This window comes from Ursus americanus, chromosome 17 (genome assembly GCF_024610735.1).
Source record: "Ursus americanus isolate L20-20 chromosome 17, mUrsAme1.1.p, whole genome shotgun sequence".
NCBI classification, from domain to species: domain Eukaryota; kingdom Metazoa; phylum Chordata; class Mammalia; order Carnivora; family Ursidae; genus Ursus; species Ursus americanus.
In genome coordinates this window covers 55,391,759-55,415,294 of record NC_142143.1, presented here as the reverse complement: position 1 = coordinate 55,415,294, position 23,536 = coordinate 55,391,759, and the positions used below count along the sequence as shown (strand labels likewise).

The 23,536-nt window shown below is 38.1% G+C and overlaps 1 protein-coding gene across 25 annotated transcripts in view; it reads right to left on the bottom strand.

The window, feature by feature from the left end:
• The window catches only part of R3HDM2 (R3H domain containing 2), a 155,324-nt gene that overhangs the window by 55,146 nt on the left and 76,642 nt on the right, over positions 1-23,536 (bottom strand). For 3 of the 25 annotated variants that reach the window (XM_087869033.1, XM_087869032.1, XM_087869034.1), the window contains one exon: positions 23,084-23,192. The exons of 18 other annotated variants lie outside the window; for them this stretch is intronic. In XM_087869033.1, coding sequence (XP_087725159.1) covers positions 23,084-23,150 — 67 coding nt within the window. In that variant the 5' untranslated portion in view covers positions 23,151-23,192. Of the gene's footprint in view, positions 1-1,444; positions 1,574-23,083; positions 23,193-23,536 lie in introns of those variants that run through there. 4 more of the 25 variants (XM_045789776.2, XM_045789775.2, XM_045789779.2 and 1 more) reach the window with 2 other exon arrangements.

Here is a 23,536-nt window from a genome sequence, read left to right as displayed (position 1 = left end):
TCATAGCTCTAAATACAGTTATGGTATTAATGTCACATATCACTGAGTAAATGAATTCTGCAAGGTTAAATGATGATATGTTTATGTTCTATCTGCTCATTGGCCCCCAGGTCAGCCAATCTGATCCAGGACTCCATGGCAACAGGCTCTATCACTAAGAGCTACAAGACAAGATTCCCTCTGCCTTTTCTTTCTTTTTTTAAATAAAGCATTTTCCACAGAAACTGCTACAAATACTGTAAAAAAAAATACTTTCTACAGACAAATAAGAAATCCTGCCGTTCTGATATACTAAAAATGAACAGTGGGGAGAAAGAGTGAATAGCAATGACAATCAATCTATGCAAATAACAAGGGATCCCCAAAACTCCAGAGATTTTCCCCTGTTTAATTTCAGTAGAGAAATTCAGGAATCCTTGAACTGTGAAAAACCAACACCAAGATAAATTGAGGATTAGTATTAGGGAGTGCTGCCCACCTAAAGTTACTGTATTGAAGCTTCCCATGCCACAATATACAGGGAGAGCTAAAAGCTTTAACTTCAGACAGCTAACCTTTTCCCATTTTTTTTTTTGAACTGTTAAAATAAGCCTCAAAACTCACAGATCTCAGGTTCTTATTCTCCATATTTCACAAATCACAGCTCATTACAGTCCTTCGAATTCTATGTCTGTCTTCTCTTCATTCCTCTCCCCTACACCCTCCACTACGCTTAGTGAAAAAAATTGCCATGTCCAAATGAGGAAATAATATATTTGCTCTTCACATACCATATGCCCCTATTCCTTCTCCCTCAGCTGTAGACCTCCTTAAAGCAAAGAGGAAACAAGATAATTACAAACTAGATAAGGAGACTAGACTGAAACAACCCAGCATTCTCCCTAGTAGTACTCATTGACATTCTAAAATCCACCTGACATATTACAAGGTACTCTGCTTTCCTGGCATGCTTTTCACCAATAACTGATATAATATCTCTGGATGCAACCAGCAACTTTGGTCCCCACCTTGTGGTATATGGTGGTAAGTGAATGCTAAGAAGTAGACAGAATCTAAATGGTCAGGGTCAAAATTAGCTTGGAAACTGTACATTTTCATCTGGCTCATTTTTGTTTTAATTGTGCTGAACACACATAATATAAAAATTACCATTTTATTCATTTTTAAGAATACAGCTCAGTTGCATTAAGTATATTCAGATTATCCTGCATTATAGAAGAGAACATGGTTTCAGACACAAAAGCCATGGTAAGAGACGACAATCATTCTTTCTATTGACTATTTACTAAACATGTACTTATCTTACAAGTCACTTGCTATTAAGAAGTATAGCTTATGAAGAACACTCAGATGTTAAGAAGATCTGACACTAATGCTCACTAAAAATAGCTACCCACATGTCTATTTCCAGTATGTTTTTCACATGCTGAATACAGTTTCTTACATGCACATCTCAGGTCCCAAGTAAGTCCAAAGTAGATGGAAGTCTACATCTCTTTTGTCAGCATTGAGTTCCAGGGGACCCATAAGAGTAGACTAATATGAGAAGCAATAGACAGAGTTCCAGAAATTCCTAGAACAGAGAAAATGTTTCCTGTTACACTGTTTCAAATTTCCCAAGAATTAAGGAGATATTAAGGAGAATGAAGGTTATTCAGGAGACAACCCAGAAAAGAGGTAAAATGTAACTTAGAGTGGGAATCATAAATAATACTAAAGCTAAAAAAAAAAAAAAAAGTCACTGAAAAAAAAAAATCACTACTAGGGCTCTCTCTACATCAGTTTCCTTTATACCTTCATAACAGAAAACCCAAACATTTTGCTCTGGTCCTATAATCTCCCCCCCAACCCCTTTTTAAAGATCCTGGGCCAGTACACATATAAATGCAGCATATTTACTGACCTCAGAAGCACAAGAAGTTGCACGAATAGGCTATTTTCTCAGTGTGACCGACCTGGGCTCTGGTCAGAGGAGGCCATCTTCCTCAAGTACCGATAGCAACAGCAGCTCTCATTTATTGTGCACCTACTGTGTTCCAAACACCACGCTCAGGAATTTATAGAAGTTATCACAACTATCTTCACTTTAACACATTCTGAAAATTTACTTGCAGATACTGACAGTAAGGATTAAAATTTTTTTCATCCTTGTTTTTTTGTTTTTTAAAGATTTTATTTATTTGTCAGAGAGAGAGAGAGAGAGAGACAGCACAAGGAGGGGGAGCAGCAGGCAGAGGGAAAAGCAGGCTCCCCGCTGAGCAGGGAGCCTGATGTGGGGCTCGATCCCAGGACCCTGAGATCATGACCTGGGCTGAAGGCAGACATTTAACTGAATGAGCCACCCAGGCATCCCCTTCATCCTTGTTTTAAGACCAGAAAAGTTCAAGACCAGAAAAGACCCTTGGTAGGCTTCTTCATACTTACAGAAAACACACACGCACAAAAGAAAAATGAACCATAACCTGTAACTAAGAGATAACTGCTATTAATAATACAGTGTTTCCAGATAAATTTTTCTAAATTTTGTTGCCATATTTGTATGGAATTTGTATCCACATTGCATATATTTCCATATCTAGTAATTTTCATGTAGTATACATTATACAGAACATCTTTATACCATGATTTTTTCTACTACTAAAACTGTGACAAAAAAACTGTGACCATTTTCTCCATTATTACTTTTACCAGTCATCTTAATAGCTATCTAATATTCTACTACATACATGTACCATAATTTTTTTTAGGATTTTATTTTTAAGTAATCTCTACACCCAAAGTGGGGCTCAAACTCACAACCCCGAGATCAAGAGTGGCATGCTCTACTGACTGAGCCAACCAGGTACCCCACATGTACCATAATTTTTAACCATTTCCCTATTATTGTATATTTAGGAAGCTATTAATTTTTATAATAAAATAACGCTGTGATTAATATCTTTGTACTTAAATCTTTATTCGTATTTCTCATCAACTTCCTAGAATAAATACATTCAAGAGTTTTGGAGATAAAAGGTTTTGTTTTTTTTTTTTTAAAGATTTTATTTATTTATTTGACAGAGAGAGAGACAGCCAGCGAGAGAGGGAACACAAGCAGGGGGAGTGGGAGAGGAAGAAGCAGGCTCCCAGGGGAAGAGACTGACGTGGGGCTTGATCCCAGAACTCCGGAATCAAGCCCTGAGCCAAAGGCAGACGCTTAACGACTGAGCCACCCAGGCGCCCCTGGAGATAAAAGTTTTTTCCCTTAGTTCACTCCAGTTAATAGAAGCAAGGAAAGCCACACTACCTAATTATGGCATTTTTCAACTGTTCCCTCAGGAACATATAATGTCCACTTAGCACATCCCACGACAGTGCCTGGACTTCAAGTTAGACATTCACCCAGGCAGTGCTTTTTACTCTTCTTCAACTCATGCCCCGTTTTAATAATATTAACTCTCCTTTCCTATATATCACTAGAAAAGATACATATACCCTATACTCCTTTAGACTCACTGGTCTAAGAAAATTAATAGGGAGGAAAGGGGGCAACTGGGAAGCTCAGTTGGTTAAGGGTCTGACTTGTTTTGGCTCAGGTCACAGGGTTGTGAGATGGAGCTCTGTGTCAGGCTCTGTGCTGGGTGTGGCTGAGCCTGCTTAAGATTCTCTCTCTCTCCCTCTGCCCCTCCCCCCTCAAAAAAAGGGGGGGAGGAAAGGATAAAAAGTCACACAGGGAAATAGTCTCTTTGACATTAATGTTACATGCCATCTACTAGCTCTTGTGAGTACACCTTGATTAGAGAGCAGTCCAAAAGATGAAGCCTCAGGGGCGCCTGGGTGGCTCAGTCGTTAAGTGTCTGCCTTCGGCTCAGGTCATGATCCCAGGGTTGTGGGATCAAGCCCTGCACTGGGCTCCCTGCTCAGCAGGAAGCCTGCTTCTCCCTCTCCGACTCCCCCTGCTTGTGTTCCCTCTCTCACTCTCTCTGTCAAATAAATAAATAAAATCTTAAAAAAAAAAAGATGAAGCCTCAAAAACCACAAAAGAATAATACTCTTATGAAACTGTAAGAAAATAAAAGGGCATGGAGATATTGAATATTTCAGTATTTGTTTGTGATTTGACATTTGGTCCATTTAAGATCCTAGATTTTTTTTAAGTGAGTTCTATGCCCAACATGGGGCTTGAACTCATGACCCTGAGATCAAGAGTCACATGCTCGGGGCGCCTGGGTGGCTCAGTCGTTAAGCGTCTGCCTTCAGCCCAGGGCATGATCCGGGTGTTCTGGGATCAAGCCCCACATCAGGCTCCTCTGCTGGGAGCCTGTTTCTTCCTCTCCCACTCCCCCTGCTTGTGTTCCCTCTCTCGCTGGCTCTCTCCCTCTGTCAAATAAATAAATAAAATCTTTGGGGGAAAAAAAAAAAGAGTCCCATGCTCTACTGACTGAGCCAGCCAAGCACCCCAGATCCTAGAGTTTTTTAAGCTTGTGAATTTAAGGAGTCTTTCTACATAGTGCTTCATATAAATCCCACACTCTCACAAATATATAGAGAAAGAATACCACCTCATCAACTCACAGAGAGAAAAGCAGAGGATACAAAGTTTCAGAGGTAGACAATAAAGGCAAGTGTCCTAAGATTTTAAAGTACATCAGAACCAACTGTACAAAGTAAAACACAAAACAAAAAATAAAAAAAACCAACCAACCTTCATCTATAAAAGTCAAAAGATAAATGACGGCCAAGGAAAGAAAAAGAGAGCTATTAATATGACTTACCGTGTTCCCCAATTTGGTCTCAAGTAATAAGCATCAGATTAGAGAAGATACTTATTTAAAAAAAAAAAAGATTGCATTTATTTATTTATTTGAGAGAGAGAGCACGCGCACAAGCAGGGGGAGTGCAAGAGGGAGAAGCAGGCTCCCACTAAGCAGGGAGCCCAATGTGGGGCTCGATCCCAGCACCCTGGGATCATGACCTGAGCCGAAGGCAGACCCTTAATCAACCGAGCCACCCAGATGCCCAGAGAAGATACTTCTAAAAGGATCAGGTGTGTCAATTTTAACCTTAAATATTTAGATTATGCTTATATTCTTTTAAAAAACTCAATATCCTACATGACTTTAAAATCACTTCTGGCTTCCTCAAAAATTACCAGTGATCTGAAGATATAAATGGTACATCCCTGTTTAATTTCTTTCTTTCTTTTTTTTTTTTCTAAGATTTTATTTATTTATTTGACAGAGAGAGAGCACAGCAGGGAGCAGCCAAGGGAGAGGGAGAAGCAGGCTCTCCGCTGAGCAGGGAGCCCAATGCGGGACTCAATCCCAGGACCCTGGGATCATGACCTGAGCCGAAGGCAGACGCTTAACTGAGTGAGCCACCCAGGCACACCATCCCTGTTTAATTTCTAAACATTAATAATAATGGCTAATGCTAAGTAAGCCTTTAAGATAACCAGGAACTATCTTAAAGTCTTTACATGCATTAACTCTTTTAATCCTCAAAACAACCCTAGGAGGTGGACACTGTTATTGTCTTCATTTCATGTATCTTACATGTGAAGAAATGGAGAGGTTAAGTAATTTGCCCAACGTCAGAGAACCAGCAATTGGTGTAGCTGGGATTTGAGCTCAGGCAGCCTAAATTCAGAGTCCATGCATTTAGCCACTATACTTCGGGGAAAAAAAAAAAAAAAAAAAAAGCTCCTAACAGGCTATAGACAATGGGAGTGGGTAGGCTAGGAGAGAACACCAAAGAGAAGTACGTATAAAGTTTTAGGCACGGGGCACATGGGTGGCTCGGTCAGTTAAGCGTCTGCCTTCGGCTCAGGTCATGATCCCAGGACCTTGGGATCAAGCCCTGGGTCCTTCTCCCTGCTCAGCCAGGAGCCTGCTTCTCCCTCTGCCTCTGCCCCTCCCCCAGCTCATGCTCTCTCTCTCTCTCTCAAATAAATAAATAAATCCTTAAAAAAAAAAAAAAAGGTTTTAGGCACAGAAATAGTCTCTATCAATTTTGCCAGAAAGTTCTTTCAACATATATCACATTTTAAATTATCCCAAATAGGGTGATGGTAAACACCTTTTGCAAAAGCAGTTCTCGACCTTTTCCTCCCCCTTAAAAAAAAAAAAAAAGTGAAATGAAGGATAAAAAGAAACTGAAATCTTACTTCTCCAACACCTTTCAACAGCTTTTCTTGCCTTGATCTTTTCCAAAACCTTGATAGTTAGAAAACAAAGATGAAAAAAGAAGGCACTTTCACTTGAAATAAAAAGACCTCTTAGTAATTTTTCCACTGCTAATGACTGAAACATTTAAGAAAGACTTAGGTCGATCCCACTCACTCCCAAATGGAAGGAAAACCAAGTTAAAACCGTCATCTTTTAATTTCACAGCAGTTTTCTTCCCCCTCTATGGCTATTCCTGTCCTCGCTGCAGACGGGGAACTGCTCCCAATGACGTCAGAGCAGTCTCCCAGCAACGATTAATAAGGGCTGTCCACCACAGGGGTTTCCTGAAAAGCTAGAAAGAAATTATCCACATATTTGCTGCAATACTGAGATGCAAGGATGTGGTGGAATTTCTCTTAACCCTTATAGCCCCAGTCTCTGGCAAGCTTCAAAATAAGTTATTCTTCTGCAATGCTCTCAGTTTACCCTAGGATTATCTTCCTTTTTCTCCCCCAACTTCTCTCCAAATAAAATTATAATTTTGTTAGTTTGAAATATTTATGTCTATAATAAACTGATAATATTGATATATTTGAACTGCTATAAAAAATAGGACTAGAATATGAGTCTGGCAGATATTACTCTTCACTTCATACACAGAATAAATGAGAACACAGAATAGAGAAGAATGTCAGGACAGAAAATCCAGCAAGTTCTTAAAGGTACTTTTCCACATATGCTACCTAAACACATCCATAGACAGGCAAAAACCTTAAATTTTCCTAGGCTCTAGTTTACTAAATTTTTCACACAGACCTCTGCAGGCAGCCCTCCAGAGATCAGTGGTATTAAATGGAGTTGCATAAAAAAGAACTGGAAGTCCATATACTTACTTAATCCAGAAAAGGGTAAATTAGGTTCACACCCAAGAGGATATCTAACAATTTCTTCCTGAAGCTTTGCTCTAGCCTCATACATTGAAAATGAGAGTTTTAGTCTACAGTGGCAGGAATTTCACCTAGCTACCTATTTTTGAGGTCTGAGAAACAGCATACAAACTGCCTGCTCAGGACCAGTGCAAATAAGGTAGAAAAATTCCAAATTCCAAAGCTCAACCTAGAATTACTCATGGACACTAGGTTCCCAAAACCTGCTCATGAGCCCCTTTTCATTCCATATTTAGAAAAAACAAATAGGTAAAATTCATTAGCAGCACACATATACAGGGTTAATTTGGGCACTATGCTTCAGCAGTCCCGACTTTGGCCCCAACCTATACTAAATGGAAACAAACAAAACAGCATCACTATCATTAACAACATCCCACTTTGGCTTCCGCTCTGTTTAGAGGAACCCAGTTATCATCAAGGCATAGATGGGAGAACGCACCGCTTCAGATGGATTTTCTTCTTCCTTCTCTTTGTCCCCTCCCTCTCAGAAGAAAAAAGACTGCAAACAAAATCACTACGTCACTGGAGGCAGAGGGAATCCCATCTCTGCACTCTTTAGAAACCAAGGCCAGCAAACAAAAACAAGCCAATTACAAGAAACAAATAAGTAATCCAAAATAAACAGCAGTAAACCCACAGGAAATTCTTATGGTAAAGCTCAATACGTCAAAAAGCATGTTTCAGTAAAAAGGCTGAACAAATTCCTCCTAAGATGTTCATAATTTAATAAAAAAGCTTCCTAGACACAGCAAAGGCGACATATTTCTTATCACAGTTAAAGACTAGGGGGCAGTTACATAAAGACATAGGACACAGAGACATATTCACCAGCTGGGCGTGGATAGCTGTGGAATGACACAGTGAAGGATATTTATAGGGGATTCCCTGCTTCCTGCAATGTGCGTCAACAGCATCACCAAAGGAACCGAAATCACCACTATTCTCATAAGCTAAATCTGAATGAAGCATCACTTGAAATAGCCATGGAAGAGGTAGAATCTGAATACAATAAAAGTTCTAGCAAACCTAATTTTTAAAATATTTTAAAGGTAAAAACAGCAAACGAAAATGCCCACAAAACAACGTTTGATAATTCTCTAATTTTCCTACTGTGTATTATACAGTTAAATTGGCCAAGATAAAAAAGCTATCTATTTTTCTAGCTTCTTCCTTACCCAGTCTATGGAGTTCAAGGACTTTTATATAAAGAAAGAAAATTATCCAAAACTCACCCCAGACGGATCTGCACTTAAACCAACAGCAAGCTCACATTATTAATGGAGACCTCATTGTAAGAATCTCTTCTGCCGGAATTTTGCAGGAAGAAATTCCTTCTGGGAAACCTATGCCTCTTCCCCCACCCACGGTCCCCTCCCGCCCCCTTCACCCTTGAATGAAATGCTACTGATCCTTGCTGCTGCCTCTCCAGCAGGCTAATTGCTCTGACAAGCAGCTCTGAAGCAGACCACGGCCCAGCTGTTCAGAGAGATGTCACCTAGAGCTCTGCCAACAGTCTCTCTCTCTCTCTAACACACACACACACACACACACACACACACACACGCACACGCAGGCTGCAAGAGCACCCCCTCCCAACTCCTCTTTTTGCTCTCATTCAAGCACTTCAGTGACATGCCTGCCTCCACACTGCTCTGAGGATAGCTTTTAAAGATACAGCAGCAGTTCCTTGCCGTTGCATATGTAGAGATGCCAAAATCAAGGCTTATTAAATAAGAGAAGAATAATGAGTTGCGGATATGTATGTGGTTAAAAGTTCACTTTTAAATCTACTTTGCCTTTTTCTCACCTGTAAGATAACTGAGGACAGAGAAATGGTCTTTGCTTAAAAGCTACGAGGCTAGACTTCAGAAATTAAGACCACACCTAGAAACAGAGAATTTTCTTTCCAGTGAGCTATATTTGGTGAAATCATTTTTCACTTGGGGGAAGAAGGTGGGCAACACAGAATACTAGTAGCTATCTGTTCCTCCTTCCATATGTGTTCCAAAAGGATAGGACTTTGGCTATAAAATGGGGGAATGAGGAAACTGTGAAGGCATCTTACTGACAAAACTGATGAAAAAGGATTAGAATAGAGTATAAGTATGTAGATGAGGATTAACAGATTTTTAAAAAGGAAGTGGTACAAAAGACACTAGGAAGGAAGAGTAATAGTTCTTAAAAGTATGTATGGCTTTGGGGCACCTGGGTGGCTCAGTCCATTAAGCATGACTCTTGGTTTCGGCTCAGGTCATGAATTCCGGGTTATAAACTCAGGGTCATGGGATGAAGTCCCTCTCCAGCACCGGCTCTGCACTCAAAGGGGAGTCTGCTTGTCCCTCTCCTTCTGGTGTCCCCCCACTAGCATTCTCTCTCTCTCTCTAAAAATAAATAAATAAAAATCTTTAAAAAGAAAAGGTATGCGTGACTCTGAGATAGAAGACATATAAGTGACCTCAGGTCCTGATTTTTAAGAGCCCAAGGAAGGGTAGTAGTAATTTCTACTGCTACAGGAACTAATGGACATTATAAGTGGCGCAAAGTCTTCAGCAGCACAAAGTAATACATGGGTAGGGGTCCAGGCGTCCTGAGGAAAACAGTAAAACCTGTCACAAAGACAACTAGTCATTCATTCAAAAACATACTCATTGTGGGCTTGTGTTCTTACTATGGGCTAGACACTATGATAAGCTCTAGGAATATGAGATAGATTCATTAAGGGTCATATAGAAGAAAAAAAGAAAGGATCTACCTTTTACTCTGAATGAGATGAGAAGTGATTAGGGGGTTAGAAAGCTGATCCTAAAAGGCCAAAGAGACCACTGACAGGAATTGGGCTTTCACATTTAGAGAGGCAATCTCACTTGAGATGAGAGACTACTGGGAGTTCTTAAGCAGAGGAATGGCATGTTTTTGACCTTTGTTTCTTTTTTGCCTCCAAATTTTTGATAAATTTCTAACATACAGAGATTTTGCAAAAACAGTACAACAGCCACCTAGATTCATATTCAGGTTTCGTACATATGTGTGCATGCACCCATGTGTGTAAATTTTTTTCAGAGCTATTTGAGATGTTCTCATAACAACCCTTCACACATAAAATACTTCAGCATGTATCTCCTAATAAAGGCACTCTGAACTATGAAATAACTACCTGTCAAGTCCCAGATGGGTTAATGGGTAGTGCACCTGCCAAAAAATCTAAATAGCACTGCAAAAGCTTAGAAAACTCAAATGACTCTGGAATCACCATCCACTGAAGGCTGGACAGAACTTGCAAGCTGAACCTAACGAGGTCAAATGTCTGCTAAAATAAAAGTCAATGTTCATCATGGCATTTAAACTAGACCCAGACTCTTGTAACATAATATTCATATCTTCCAGGATACAGTCCAAAAATTTCTTGGCATACAAAAAAACCGAGATAATTTCAATTTGCACAGGAAAAGAGATGACCAGATACAACTTTGAGATGACACAGATATAGGAAATCTGACAGCTACTAAAACAGCTATTATAAAAATGCTCCAACAGCACAGTATAATGTACAGACTTGTCTAATCACTATGTTGTACACCTGAAATTAATGTAACACTGTGTGTCAACTATACTTCAACTTAAAAAAAAGTATTCAAAAAGACTTTGTGGAGCTAGAAAGATAATATGTCACTTGAGAATTATGTTTAAGCATGATAAATGCCTATATTGACCTAATATTCCTATCCATGATTAAAATAATAACCTTCTTTTATTAAAAAAAAAAAAAAGAAAAACTTTCCCTAAAAAATTAGGGAAATATTCCTGAAACTAATGGCAAGATAGAATATTTTAAGAAAAAACAGAGGATATAAAGAAGAACTAAATGGAAATCCTAGAATTGAAATATGTAACAACCAAAATATAAATACTCACTCCATGGGTTCAATAGCAGAACAGAAATGACAGAAGAATCCAGTTAATTTTCAGACAGGTCAAATCTCAATAGCAGTATCAAAAGGGATCAATATCAAATATGAACAATAAAGAGAAAAAAAAAAAGACCGGGAGAAAAAAGAACAGATCATCAAAGATATCAAAGATATATGTAGGGCAATATCGAAATGTTTAATATTTGGGGGGCGCCTGGGTGGCACAGCGGTTGGGCATTTGCCTTTGGCTCAGGGCGTGATCCCAGCGTTGTGGGATCGAGCCCCACATCAGGCTCTTCCGCTATGAGCCTGCTTCTTCCTCTCCCACTCCCCCTGCTTGTGTTCCCTCTCTCACTGGCTGTCTCTATCTCTGTCGAATAAATAAATAAAATCTTTAAAAAAAAAAAAAGTTTAATATTTGGGCCATCAGTGTCCCAAAAGGAGAGGAGAAAGAGTCTAGTGAAATATTTGAAGAAATAATGGTTAAAAACTTCACAATTTGACAAAAGACATAAACATATAGAGTCAAGAAGCTCAGTAATCCCCAAATAGGATAAATAAAACAAAATCCACTCCTGGAGTCATAATAATCTCACAGCTAAAAACTAAAAACAAAGAAAAAATAAATCCTGAAAGCAACCAGAGAAAAATGATGTATTACCTATTAAGGAAACAATGATCTGAATGCCTCTATATTTCTTTTTTTTTTTTTTTTTTTTTAAAAAGATTTTACCTATTTATTTGACAGAGACAGCCAGCGAGAGAGGGAACACAATCAGGGGGAGTGGGAGAGGAAGAAGCAGGCTCATAGCGGAAGAGCCCGATGTGGGGCTCGATCCCAGAACTCCGGGATCACGCCCTGAGCCGAAGGCAGACGCTTAACCGCTGTGCCACCCAGGCGCCCCTGAATGCCTCTATATTTCTTATCGGAAAGGGGACCAGAAGGAAATAAAACAACATTTTAAAATGCTGAAAGGAAATACAGCTTTCTATATCCAGAGGAAATATCCTTGAGGAATAAGGAAGACAGACATTCTCAGATAAAGGAAAACCAAGAATTCACTGCTAGCAGACCTATTCTAAAAGAATGGCCAAAAAAGTTTTTCAGAAAGATGATTAAAAATAGGAAGAACAAAGAAAAAAACAATAAGATGGTAGACTTAATGCTAAACATACCAATAATTATATTAAATGTAAATGGTCAAAAATGTCAATTAAAAAGTTTTTCAGGGGTGCCTAGGTGGCTCAATTGGTTAGGTGTCTGCCTTTGGCTCAGGTCATGATCCCAGGGTCCTGGGATCAAGCCCCGACTCAGGCTCCCTGCTCAATGAGGAGCCTGCCTTTCCCTTTCCCTCTGCCCCTCCCACCCCCACGCTCATGCGCGCACACTCTCAGCTCTCTTGCAAATAAATAAAATCTTTCAAAAAAAAGGCTGTTCAAATATATTAGAAACTTCAAATATAATGATTTATACTCAGACAGGTTGAAGGCAAATAGAATAAACTACTTCGTATGGTACTTTAATACTGGACACATGACTTGACACATGAGGCAAAACCCACAGAGGGGTGCCTGGGTGGCTCAGTCAGTTAAGCATCTCCCTTCAGCTCTGGTGGTGATACCAGGGTCCTGGGATCGAGCCCCACAGCAGGCTCCCCACTCAGCAGGGAGTCTGCTTCTCCCCTCTGCCGCTCCCCCATTTGCACTTTCTCTCCCACTCTCTTTCAAATAAATAAAATCTTTTAAAAAAAGAAACCCACAGAACTATACGATACAAAGAGTGAAACCTAATATAAATAATGGACTTTACTTAATGATAATGTTTTAATACTGGTTCATCAATTTTTTTAAAGATTTATTTATTTATTTGTTTGAGAGAGAAAGAGATGGTGACAGAGATAGTGAAAGAGAAGGAGAGGGAGAAGCAGGCTTCCCACTGAGCAGGGAGCCTGACACAGGGCTCGATCCCAGCACCCTGGGATCATGACCCAAGCCAAAGGCAGATGCTTAACCAGCTAAACCACCTAGGCACCCCTTGGTTCATCTATTTTAACACGTGTACCACACTAATGTAAAATGTTAGGAGAAACTGTATGTTTTGGGGGAGGATGGCATATGGGACTCTGTGTTTTCTGCTCAAATTTTCCATAAACCTAAAACTGCTCTAAAAAATAAAGTTTATTAATATAATATTTTAAAGATTTTATGTATTTATTCATTTATTTGAGAGAGAGAGAGCATGAATAGGGAGAGAAGCAGAGGAAGAGAATCTGAATCAAACTCCACACTGAGCACGGAGCCCCATCCAGGGGCTTGATCTCATGACCGTGAGTTTATGCCCTGAGCTGAAACCAAGAGTCAGACATTTAACCAACTGAACCACCCAAGTGCACCTACTAATTTACATTTTAAATGGTCAAAAATGATACACTGAACAAATAGTCACCAAAAAAAGCTGGAATGGCTATATTAATATTAGGCAAAATAGACTTCAGGGCAAAGAAATTACCAGGGATAAAGAATGTTAGATGACGATAAAAGGGGCAACTCACCAAGATGACAGTTCTAAACATCTATGCCCCTAACAACAGAGCTTCAAACTTCACAAAGCAAAATTTAAGAACTGAAAGTAAAAATAGACAAATGCACAATTACAGCTGGCTATTTCAAGACCCTTCTTCCAGGAATAGACAGACCAATTAGACCAAAAATTAGCTAGGATATAGAAGAACTGAACAATAACATCAAACAACAGGATCTAATTGATATTTATAGAACACTCAAACTAAAAATAGAATATGCATTCTATTCAAGTGCTCATGGGACATTCAAAAAGATAGACCATCTATCCTGAGTCATGAAACAACCTTAACAAATTTAAAAGAACTGAAATCATACAAAGTACATTCTCTCACCATAATGGAAGGAAAGAAATCAGTAACAAATATAGGAAAACCTTCAAACACTTGGAAATTAAACAACACACTTACAAATAATCTGTGAGTCAAAGAGGTAATCTGAAGAAAAACTGGAAAATATTCTAAACAAAAACGTAAATATATCAAAATTTGTGGGATGCAAACTAAAGAAATACTTAAAGGGAAATAGATATGTAGTGCTAAATGCTTATATTAGAAAAGGAGTATAATGTACTGAATATCTGGGGCGCCTGGGTGGCTCAGCTGTTAAGCGGCTGCCTTTGGCTCAGGGTGTGATCCCAGCGTTCTGGGATCGAGCCCCGCATCAGGCTCCTCCGCTGGGAGCCTGCTTCTTCCTCTCCCACTCCCCCTGCTTGTGTTCCCTCTCTCGCTGGCTGTCTCTCTCTCTGTCAAATAAATAAATAAAATCTTTAAAAAAAATGTACTGAATATCTGTGTCTCTCCACAACTCGTATGTTGAAGCTCTAACCCACTGTGGCTGTATTTGGAATGGGGTCTTTAAGGAAGTAATTAAGGTTTATTAAGGTCACACGGATGGGGCCCTGATCTGATAGGATTTTGCCCTTATAAGAAGAGATATCAGGAGCACCTGGGTGGCTGAACTGGTTGCACATCTGCCTTTGGCTCAGGTCATGATCCCAGGGTCCTGGAATCGAACCCCACATCGGGCTCCCTGCTCAGCGGAGAGCCTGCTTCTCCCTCTCCCTCTGCCTGCTGCTCCCCCTGCTTGTGCTCTCTCCCTCTCTCTCTCTCGTTCTGTCTGTTAAATGAATAAATAAAATCTAAAAAAAAAAAAAAGAAGAAAAGATATCAGAGAGTTTGCTCTTTCTCCATCTTCCCCTGTGTGTATAAGAAGAGTTCATGTGACTATACAGCCAAAGGGCAGCTGCCTACAAGCCAAAAGAAGAGCCTCAGAATTAAACCCACTTTGTTGGCACCTTCATCTTAGACTTCCCATCCTATAGACCCGTGAGAAATAATTTTCTGTGAGAAATAATTTTCCTGTTCTTTGATATTTTGTTATGGCGGCCTGAGTTGACTAATATAAGTAGAAAGGTCTCTATCACTAATCTAACTTTTTGTCTTAAGAAACCAAAAAAAGAACAAAATAAACTCAAAGTAATCAGAATGAAGATAATAATAAAAAGCAGAAATTAATAAAATTAAAAACAGGAAAAAAAAATCAATGAAACCAAAAGCTGGTTCTTTGAAAAAAACAAATCTCTAGCAAGACTGACACAGAAGAGAGAAAACACCCATAATAACAGGAATTAAAAAAAAAAAAAAGTAAAACTACAGATCCCATGGTCGTTTAAAAGAAAATCTGGGAGAATTACACAAAATTCTAAACACACAGATTCAACTATTCAGTTGAAACAGGCTGCTTTCTTGAAAACCACAAATTATCAAAAGTCATCAGAGATAAATTAGATATTTGAATAATCCTATAACTATTAAGGAAATCTATAGGCCCAGACATTTTCTCTGGTAAATTTTAGCACACATTTACAGAAGGAATAGTACCAATTCTGTATAATCTCTTCAGAAAATAGAAGAGAAGGAAACACTTCCCAACTCATTTTATGAGGCCAACATTACCCTGATACCCAAACCAGCAAAGACATTACACGAAAGTACAGACCAACATCCTCATAAATAAAGATGCTAAATGTTTCAGCAAAATATTAGTAAATTAAGTGCAGTTTCTATATAAAAAAAGATAATGCATTACAACCTAGTGGGTTTGTCACAAGACTGTAAAGCTGATTCAATTTTTGTAAAGCAATCAATGTAATCCACCATATTGAATCTGAAGAAAAAAAAACCCAACACATCATCATTTCAACCACTGCAGAAAACACATTTGGCAAAATTCAACACCCACTCACAATAAAAACTCTCAAGAAACTAGGAATACAAGGAAAATTCCTGAGTCTGATAAAGGGCAACTATAACAAACTTGAAGACTGATGACTTCTGGGGGGGGGGGGTTGGCTCAGTAAGTAGAGCACTGATTCTTGATCTCAGGGTCATGAGTTCAAGCCCCAAGTTGGGCATGAAGGCTACTTACAATTAAAAAAATAAACAGAGGTGCTGGGGTGGCTCAGTTGGTTGGGTGGCCAGCTCTTGATTTTGGCTCAGATCATGATCTCAGGGTCCTGGGATCTGGCCCCATGTTGGGCTCCGTGCTTAGCAGGGAGTCTGCTTGAGGATTTCTCTCCCTCTCCTTTTACCCCTCCCCCCACTCACGTTCTCTTCCTCTCTCAAATGTTTTTTAGAAATTAAAATAATAAGTAAAATCTTAAAAAAAAAAAAAGATTGATGCCTTCCCCCTAAAATCAGAAACAAGACAAGGTTGTCCACTGTAAACCATTACTATTCAACATCACAGTGAAAGCCCCAGCCAGTACAATAAGCAAAGAGAAAGAAAAAAAGGCATACAGATTGGCAAGGAAGAAATAAAAACTGTTTCTCTTCACAGACAATATAATTGCATACATATAACATATTAAGGAACCACCCCTCACCCCCAGAAAACCCTAGAATTAGTAAACGTGTTTAGCAAGATTGTAGGACATAAATTCAACACTGCCAAATCAAATTTCCCCAAACTGATCTATAGATTTGATACAATTCTATTCAAAATCCCAGTAGGATTTTTTTTGTAGATATGACAAATTAACTATAATATTTATATGGAGAGGCAAAAAAGCAAAATAGCCAAAACAATTTTGAAGAATAATTTGTAGAAATCATAGTACCCAATTTTAAGACTTACTATAAAGTTATACTAATCACAACAGTTTAGAATCAGCCATGGAAATGAATATAGATCAACAGAATAGAATAAGAAATTTAGAAATCCATATAAATATACCAACTGATTTATACTACAAAGGTACAAAAACAATTTAATGGAGAAAAGACAATATTTTTAACAAATGGCATAGAAACCACTGGACATCCATATACAAAAATAAATGAGTATCAACCTAAACCTTACACAAAAACTAACTCAAAATAGATTATTGAACTAAATGTAAAATGTAAAACTATAAAATGTTCGGAAGAAAACATAGGAGTAAATCTTTGTGACCTGGGATTAGGCAAAGAATTCTTTCTTTTTTTAAAGATTTTATTTATTTATTTGAGAGAGAGAGAAAGAGGGAGGGGGGAGAGAGAGAGAGAGAAACAGACTCCCCGCTGAGCAGGGAGCATGACACAGGGCTCATTCCCAGGATCCTGGGTCCTGACCTGAACTGAAGGCAGACGTTTAACCAGACACCCCATAAGCAAAGAGTTCTTAAATAAGATACCAAAAGTACAATCCATAAAAGAAAAAATCTGACAAGTTAGAATTTATCAAAATTAAAAACTTCTGTTGAGCAAAAGATAAAAAGACAAGATACCAGATGGAAGAAAATATATGCAAATTATATATCCAACAAATGACTTGTATCCAGAATAGATAAAGAACGCTCAAAACTCAACAATAAGAAAATAACCCAATTTAAAAAGGGGCAAAAGACTTAAATATAAAATACTGATAATCCTAGTGAGGGTATGGAGCAACTGGAACTCCCATACATTGAAACTCTCATGTATTCGTACAAACACTCTGGATAACAGTTCGGTAGTTTCTTTTAAAGTTAAAATACACTGACCATATGACCCAGGAGTCCCACTCCCAGCTATTTCAAAACCTGTACAAGTATGTTTATAGCTGCTATATTCATATTTGAAAAAAAAAAAAAGAGGAAACAACCTAAATATTCTTCAATCAGTCAATGGATAAACTGCAGTACATTCATTAATGGAATTCTACAGAGCAGTAAAAAGGAATGAACTGATACATGCAGCAACTTGGATGAATCTCAAAGACATGCTGAGTGAAAGAGGCCAGTATCGAAATGTTACATACTATGTGATTCCATTTACATGACATTCTGGTAAAGTCAAAATTACAGGGATAGGAAACAGATTAGTGGTTGCCAGGGTCTGGGGGTAAGGAAAGAGGAACAACTACAAGGGGCAAAATGGAACCATCTAGGTAATGGAAATATTCTGTGTCTATATTGCGGTGGTTACAAGATAGTGTATATGTTTTTAAATTTTATAGAATTGTTCCCCTATAGAAGTAAATGTTACTCTATGTAAACTGTACTATTTAAATAAGATTTTAAAATAAGAAAAATAATAAATAGTGTTAAGCTGGGGAACCTGGGTGGCTCAGTGGATTAAGCACCCGACTCTTAATTTTGATTTCGGCTCAGTTTGTGATCTCAGGATCCTGAGATTGAGCCCTCAGTTGGGCTCTGCACTCAGCAGGGAATTTGCTTAAGATTCTCTCCCTCTCCCTCCCTCTGCCCTTCCCCCCACTCTCACACGCACATGCTCTCTCTCAAACAAATAAATCTAAAAACAATTTTTTTTTAAATAAATAGGGTAAACGATGGCTGGAGGTAGTATAGATTAAACAAAAATGTTGATGATTACTGGGTACATGGGGTCGATTCATTATAATATTGTATTTACTTTGCATTTCTGAATTTTTTTTTCATTTAAAAAAAGAAAAAACAGCCAAGAGAACCACCAAAGGAAACTAAGAAGGAATGGCCAGTGATAAAGGAAAGTGTGATGTCTTGGAAGCCAAGTGAAAAAAACATTTAGAGGAAATGGCAATAAACAATGTCAAATACTGATAGGCCAGTAAGATGAGAATTTACAACTAATTACTGGATTTAGGAATAGAGAACAGTGGTGGTAAAAGCCTAAATGAAGTCGGTTCAAGAGAAAAAAGGAATGAAATTGGTGATAGCAAGAATAGGTAACTCTTTCATATAATTTTGCTGTATAGAGAAATGAGGTGGTAGCTGGAGCAGAGAGAGGATCAAGAAGGGGATAAGATGGGACAGACTGTAATATATTTGAGTCCTAATGTTCCTTCACAAAATTATTCTCTTAAAGAATCATTAGCTAAATCCATATAAAGTATGTTAAGACTCCCAAGTCACATTAAGCGATAAAAGCAAGTTACATTTGCCAAAATCTTTTTGAGTACTTTCTATGGTCTAGGTACTACTCTATGCATTTTAAATGCTTTTCATTGAACTCTCATTCTTCAATAATCACAAATAGTAAAATATTTATATATAAAAATGTTCACAAGCATTATTTATAATAGAGAAAAATCTGGGAATAAATAGCCAATAGAAATAATAATAACTGATGACAAATTCAAATAAATGAATGTAAAGTTATTCTCATGATAGGTTTATAAATTTTTTTAATGACAAGGGAACTACTTGTGATAGTCTAGACAAAAATCTTATGCAAAACTATATATACATTATGATATTAACTATAAATATCTGTGAAAAGATAATGGATTAAAAATATAACAAAAGTTTAACAAGTATTTCTCTCTTAGGAATGAGATTACAGGTGATATTTATTTTCTTCTTAAATAGTTTTACTCATCTGGGGCGCCTGGGTGGCACAGCGGTTAGGCGTCTGCCTTCGGCTCAGGGCGTGATCCCGGGGTTATGGGATCGAGCCCCACATCAGGCTCTTCCGCTATGAGCCTGCTTCTTCCTCTCCCACTCCCCCTGACTGTGTTCCCTCTCTCACTGGCTGTCTCTATCTCTGTCAAATAAATAAATAAAATCTTTAAAAAAAATAGTTTTACTCATTTGCATTTTCTAAAATGTCTTTTTTTTTAAGATTTTATTTATTTTTGTGAGAGAGTAAGCAAGAGTGGGGGGAGGGGCACAGAGGGAGAAGCAGGGGCTCCATCCCAGCACCCTGGGATCATGACCTGAGCTGAGGGCAGATGCTTAACCAACTGAGCCACCCAGGCACCCTAAAATGTCTTTAATATCCGCATATGCATTATCAGTTGTTTTTAAAATAGTCATTCTCATACTGAACTACATGAACTAACAGATGACAACAATGAGGAAAATAGGCAACTGGGAGTTTTCAGGTCCCTCCATGCTTAGTATATGGAGGCTTAAATGTGAGCTTTACAACAAAACAAAACCTTCAAAATTGAACTTAGGGTTAACTAAGAATATTAGCTATTTGCTGGGTCACAGAACTAGGATGTGTTCAGATCTTCATAACTGCAAGCAAAGCAAGTCAATAAGTTTTAAAACAGGCAGTATCATAATTCCAATAAAAGTCCTCTAGTTCTTCTAGACTGCATCACAAAAAATTTCAAACACAGCATCCCCAAATAAACACTAGGGAAATCTCTGGTTCTTACAATTTGTTCAACTAAAAAGAAATTTAAATGCATGGACCTTGTTTGGGTCCATAGTCACACAATTATAAAAAAGGATACCCTGAAGACAACTGGAAAACCAAAGATGAACTAGGTTTTGAATGACATTAAGTATTACTGTTAATTTTGTGAAATATGAAAAGATCATGTCAGTTTTTTTAAAAAGTCCTTACTAGTTTTAGATGCATCCTGAATTATTTACAGGTGAAATGACATATGTGGATTTGCTTTAAAATATTCCAACTTCGGGGCGCCTGGGTGGCACAGCGGTTGAGCGTCTGCCTTCGGCTCAGGGCGTGATCCCGGCATTATGGGATCGAGCCCCACATCAGGCTCCTCCGCTATAAGCCTGCTTCTTCCTCTCCCACTCCCCCTGCTTGTGTTCCCTCTCTCGCTGGCTGTCTCTATCTCTGTCGAATAAAAAAAAAAAATCTAAAAAAAAATAAAATAAAAAAATAAAATATTCCAACTTCAGTAACAACAATAACAAAAAAAGTGTGGGGGGAGATTGTGTTGAAACTGGATAGTGGAATCATGGTGGTTCATAGACTATTCTCTATTGTATTTATGTTTAAATCCTCCATAAGAAAATTTCTCAATAGTTTACATGAGTGGGGATGATGAGGCTTTAAATTTCCAAGACATTTCCCACATCTGGATGGCAAACAAAACAACAACAAATGTCCAAAGAAACAAAAATGAGATATAGAACAGGAAGCTGCTGGTGATTCTGACAGGTAAACCTGCTTATGTAGTGAATAAGACATTCTTTGAATTAAGTCACAATTAAGACTAAAACACAACAATAGCATTCATTTGTAACAACAGGACTAAAAAGAAACAATAAGTAAGGTCTGTGGATGGTGAGCGTTGAGGGAGTATGTGCTGTTTCTGCAGCACGCCGCAAAATTCAGATAAAGAAAATGTCAGTATTTCACTGTAGCAAAACGTTTTACTACTCGCTTGGAGATTTTCCTTGAGGTAAAGCACAAGGACTAACAGTGACTGATTTGCTGGCTTTCTAATTACTAATCATGTAACTGGCAAACAACTCTACCTCTTTAAACCTCATCTATAAAATGGGGATAACTAGACTTGCCTTGCAAGATATTACAAAAAGCAGAAACAAATCGCTGGTACAATACCTGGCACAAAACATGCAACTTTTTTTTTTCATGCAACTTAATAAGCTGCAGCTCGTGTTATCATTACTGAGTTTAACAGGAAAAAAGAATATCCATTAGAGTCAGGAATGATGTAAGGAAGCTCACCATCACTGCCTCTATCCAATATTAAATTGGAGGGCTTAGACAAAAGTAGGATGCAAAAAAGAAGAGGTATAAGAACTAGAAAGCAAGATAAAACTATTCTAAATTTAGCAATGACCCTGTAGAATCCAAGAAAATCTAAGAACCAACCATTTAGCACCAAAAAGAGCTCAGCTGAAATGAAGATCAATGTATTAAAATTAACAATGTATCTATATATTTTTTTAAAGATTTTATTTATTAATTTGACAGAGACAGCCAGCGAGAGAGGGAACACAAGCAGGGGGAGTGGGAGAGGAAGAAGCAGGCTCCCAGCGGAAGAGCCTGATGTGGGGCTCGATCCCAGAACTCCGGGATCACGCCCTGAGCCGAAGGCAGACGCTTAACGACTGAGCCACCCGGGCGCCCCACAATGTATCTATATTCTAACAAAAATAGAAAAAGAGAACCCAAACACAAGAACAACGAATACTGCCTAGAGACAAATGAAACAAAAGAAAAAGATCTTTAAAAAAAAGTTATAAAACGCTATTGAAGGATATACAAAACCCAAACAAATGGAGTTAGAGAAAATACCTCTGGCTATAAGATTCAATACTGCAAAGAAGCCAGTTCACTCCATGTTAATCTAAAAATCCAACGCAATTTACAACAAAAATGTCAATCGAGTCTGAATAAAATGTACAGGTGGAGATTGCCCTACTAGTAGAGGCTTCTTACATAGTAATTAAGACGTGGAATAATACTATTTGATGAAAGGTGGTGAAATGAAACAGGGTCACTTCTGTCAAGGGGTTTTAAAATGGGCCTAGGGGCCCATTTAGGAAATGAATCTTAACACATCCTCACCAGGTGGAACCATGAACTTTGAACTGAGACAAACTGTAAATATTATAAGGACTCAGTCCAAACACCTGCAACTTGGTACAGTAAGAGACAATGCTTACTGAGAGTCTTAAGAACCAATTATTTTCAGCCAAAATTAGGTTTCTGCCACCAACACCAAACAAAATTCTTTGTAAACAATATATAAAAGCATTCCCTTTTGTCTTTATAAACTCCTCATTTTTGTTCCCTAAGGGGGGACTATTTGATTTGCTGCCCAAATGTGTGTTCCCCAAATTGCAATTCTGAGACCCCAAATAAATGCTTTTGTTTTTATTAAAAAAACAAAAATAAGTGCAAATTGAGCAGACCAATGGAAAAGAATAGAGATCACAGAACAGACCCACACATATCCAAAAACTTGATCACATTAGGAGACATAATTAATATTTCAGTAACAAATGTTTTGGAGCAACTAGTTCTCCATAGAGGAAAAAAGAACCCTATTCAATACCCCACACAAACATGAATTCCACATGAATTAAAAACCTACATTTAAAAAGCAAATTCTTAAAATTTCAGAAGCAAATATACAAGACTCTTTATGACCTCAGCAGAATGAAGGACTTACTAGATAAGAACCAGAAGCTGAAACCAGGAAAAAAAAAAAAAAAAGGACTATAACTTTTGATGACTTTAAAAATTTAAAACTTGAAACTTCTATATAGTAAAAAATACAGGGTCCTGGGATGCAGCCCTACCTGTCTCCCTGCTCGGCAGGGAGTGTGCGTCTCCCTCTCGTTCTCCTCCTCCCCCCTGCTCGCACATGCACTTGAGCTCTCTCTCTCTCTCCCTCAAATAAATAAAAATCTGTAAAAAAAAAAAAAAAAAATTGTAAAGTTAAAATGTAAGCTATAGATTGGGGAAAAAAATTTTTTTGAAACATACACATATTACAAATAATTGGTACCCAATATATACAAAGAATTATAAACCAAAAAGAAAAAGATAAATAACTCAATAGAAAAGTTGGCAAAGACTGGAAAGTAGAAACCCAAAAGGCCGATAATAAAAGAAACTTATCTTCTACTAGTAATTAGGAAAATGCAAATTAAGATGAGGAAATACCAGGTCATCAAAAAATTTAAGGGGTGCCTGGCTGGCTCAGGCGGTAAGCATCTGCCTTCCGCTTGGGTCATGATCCCAGAGTTTAG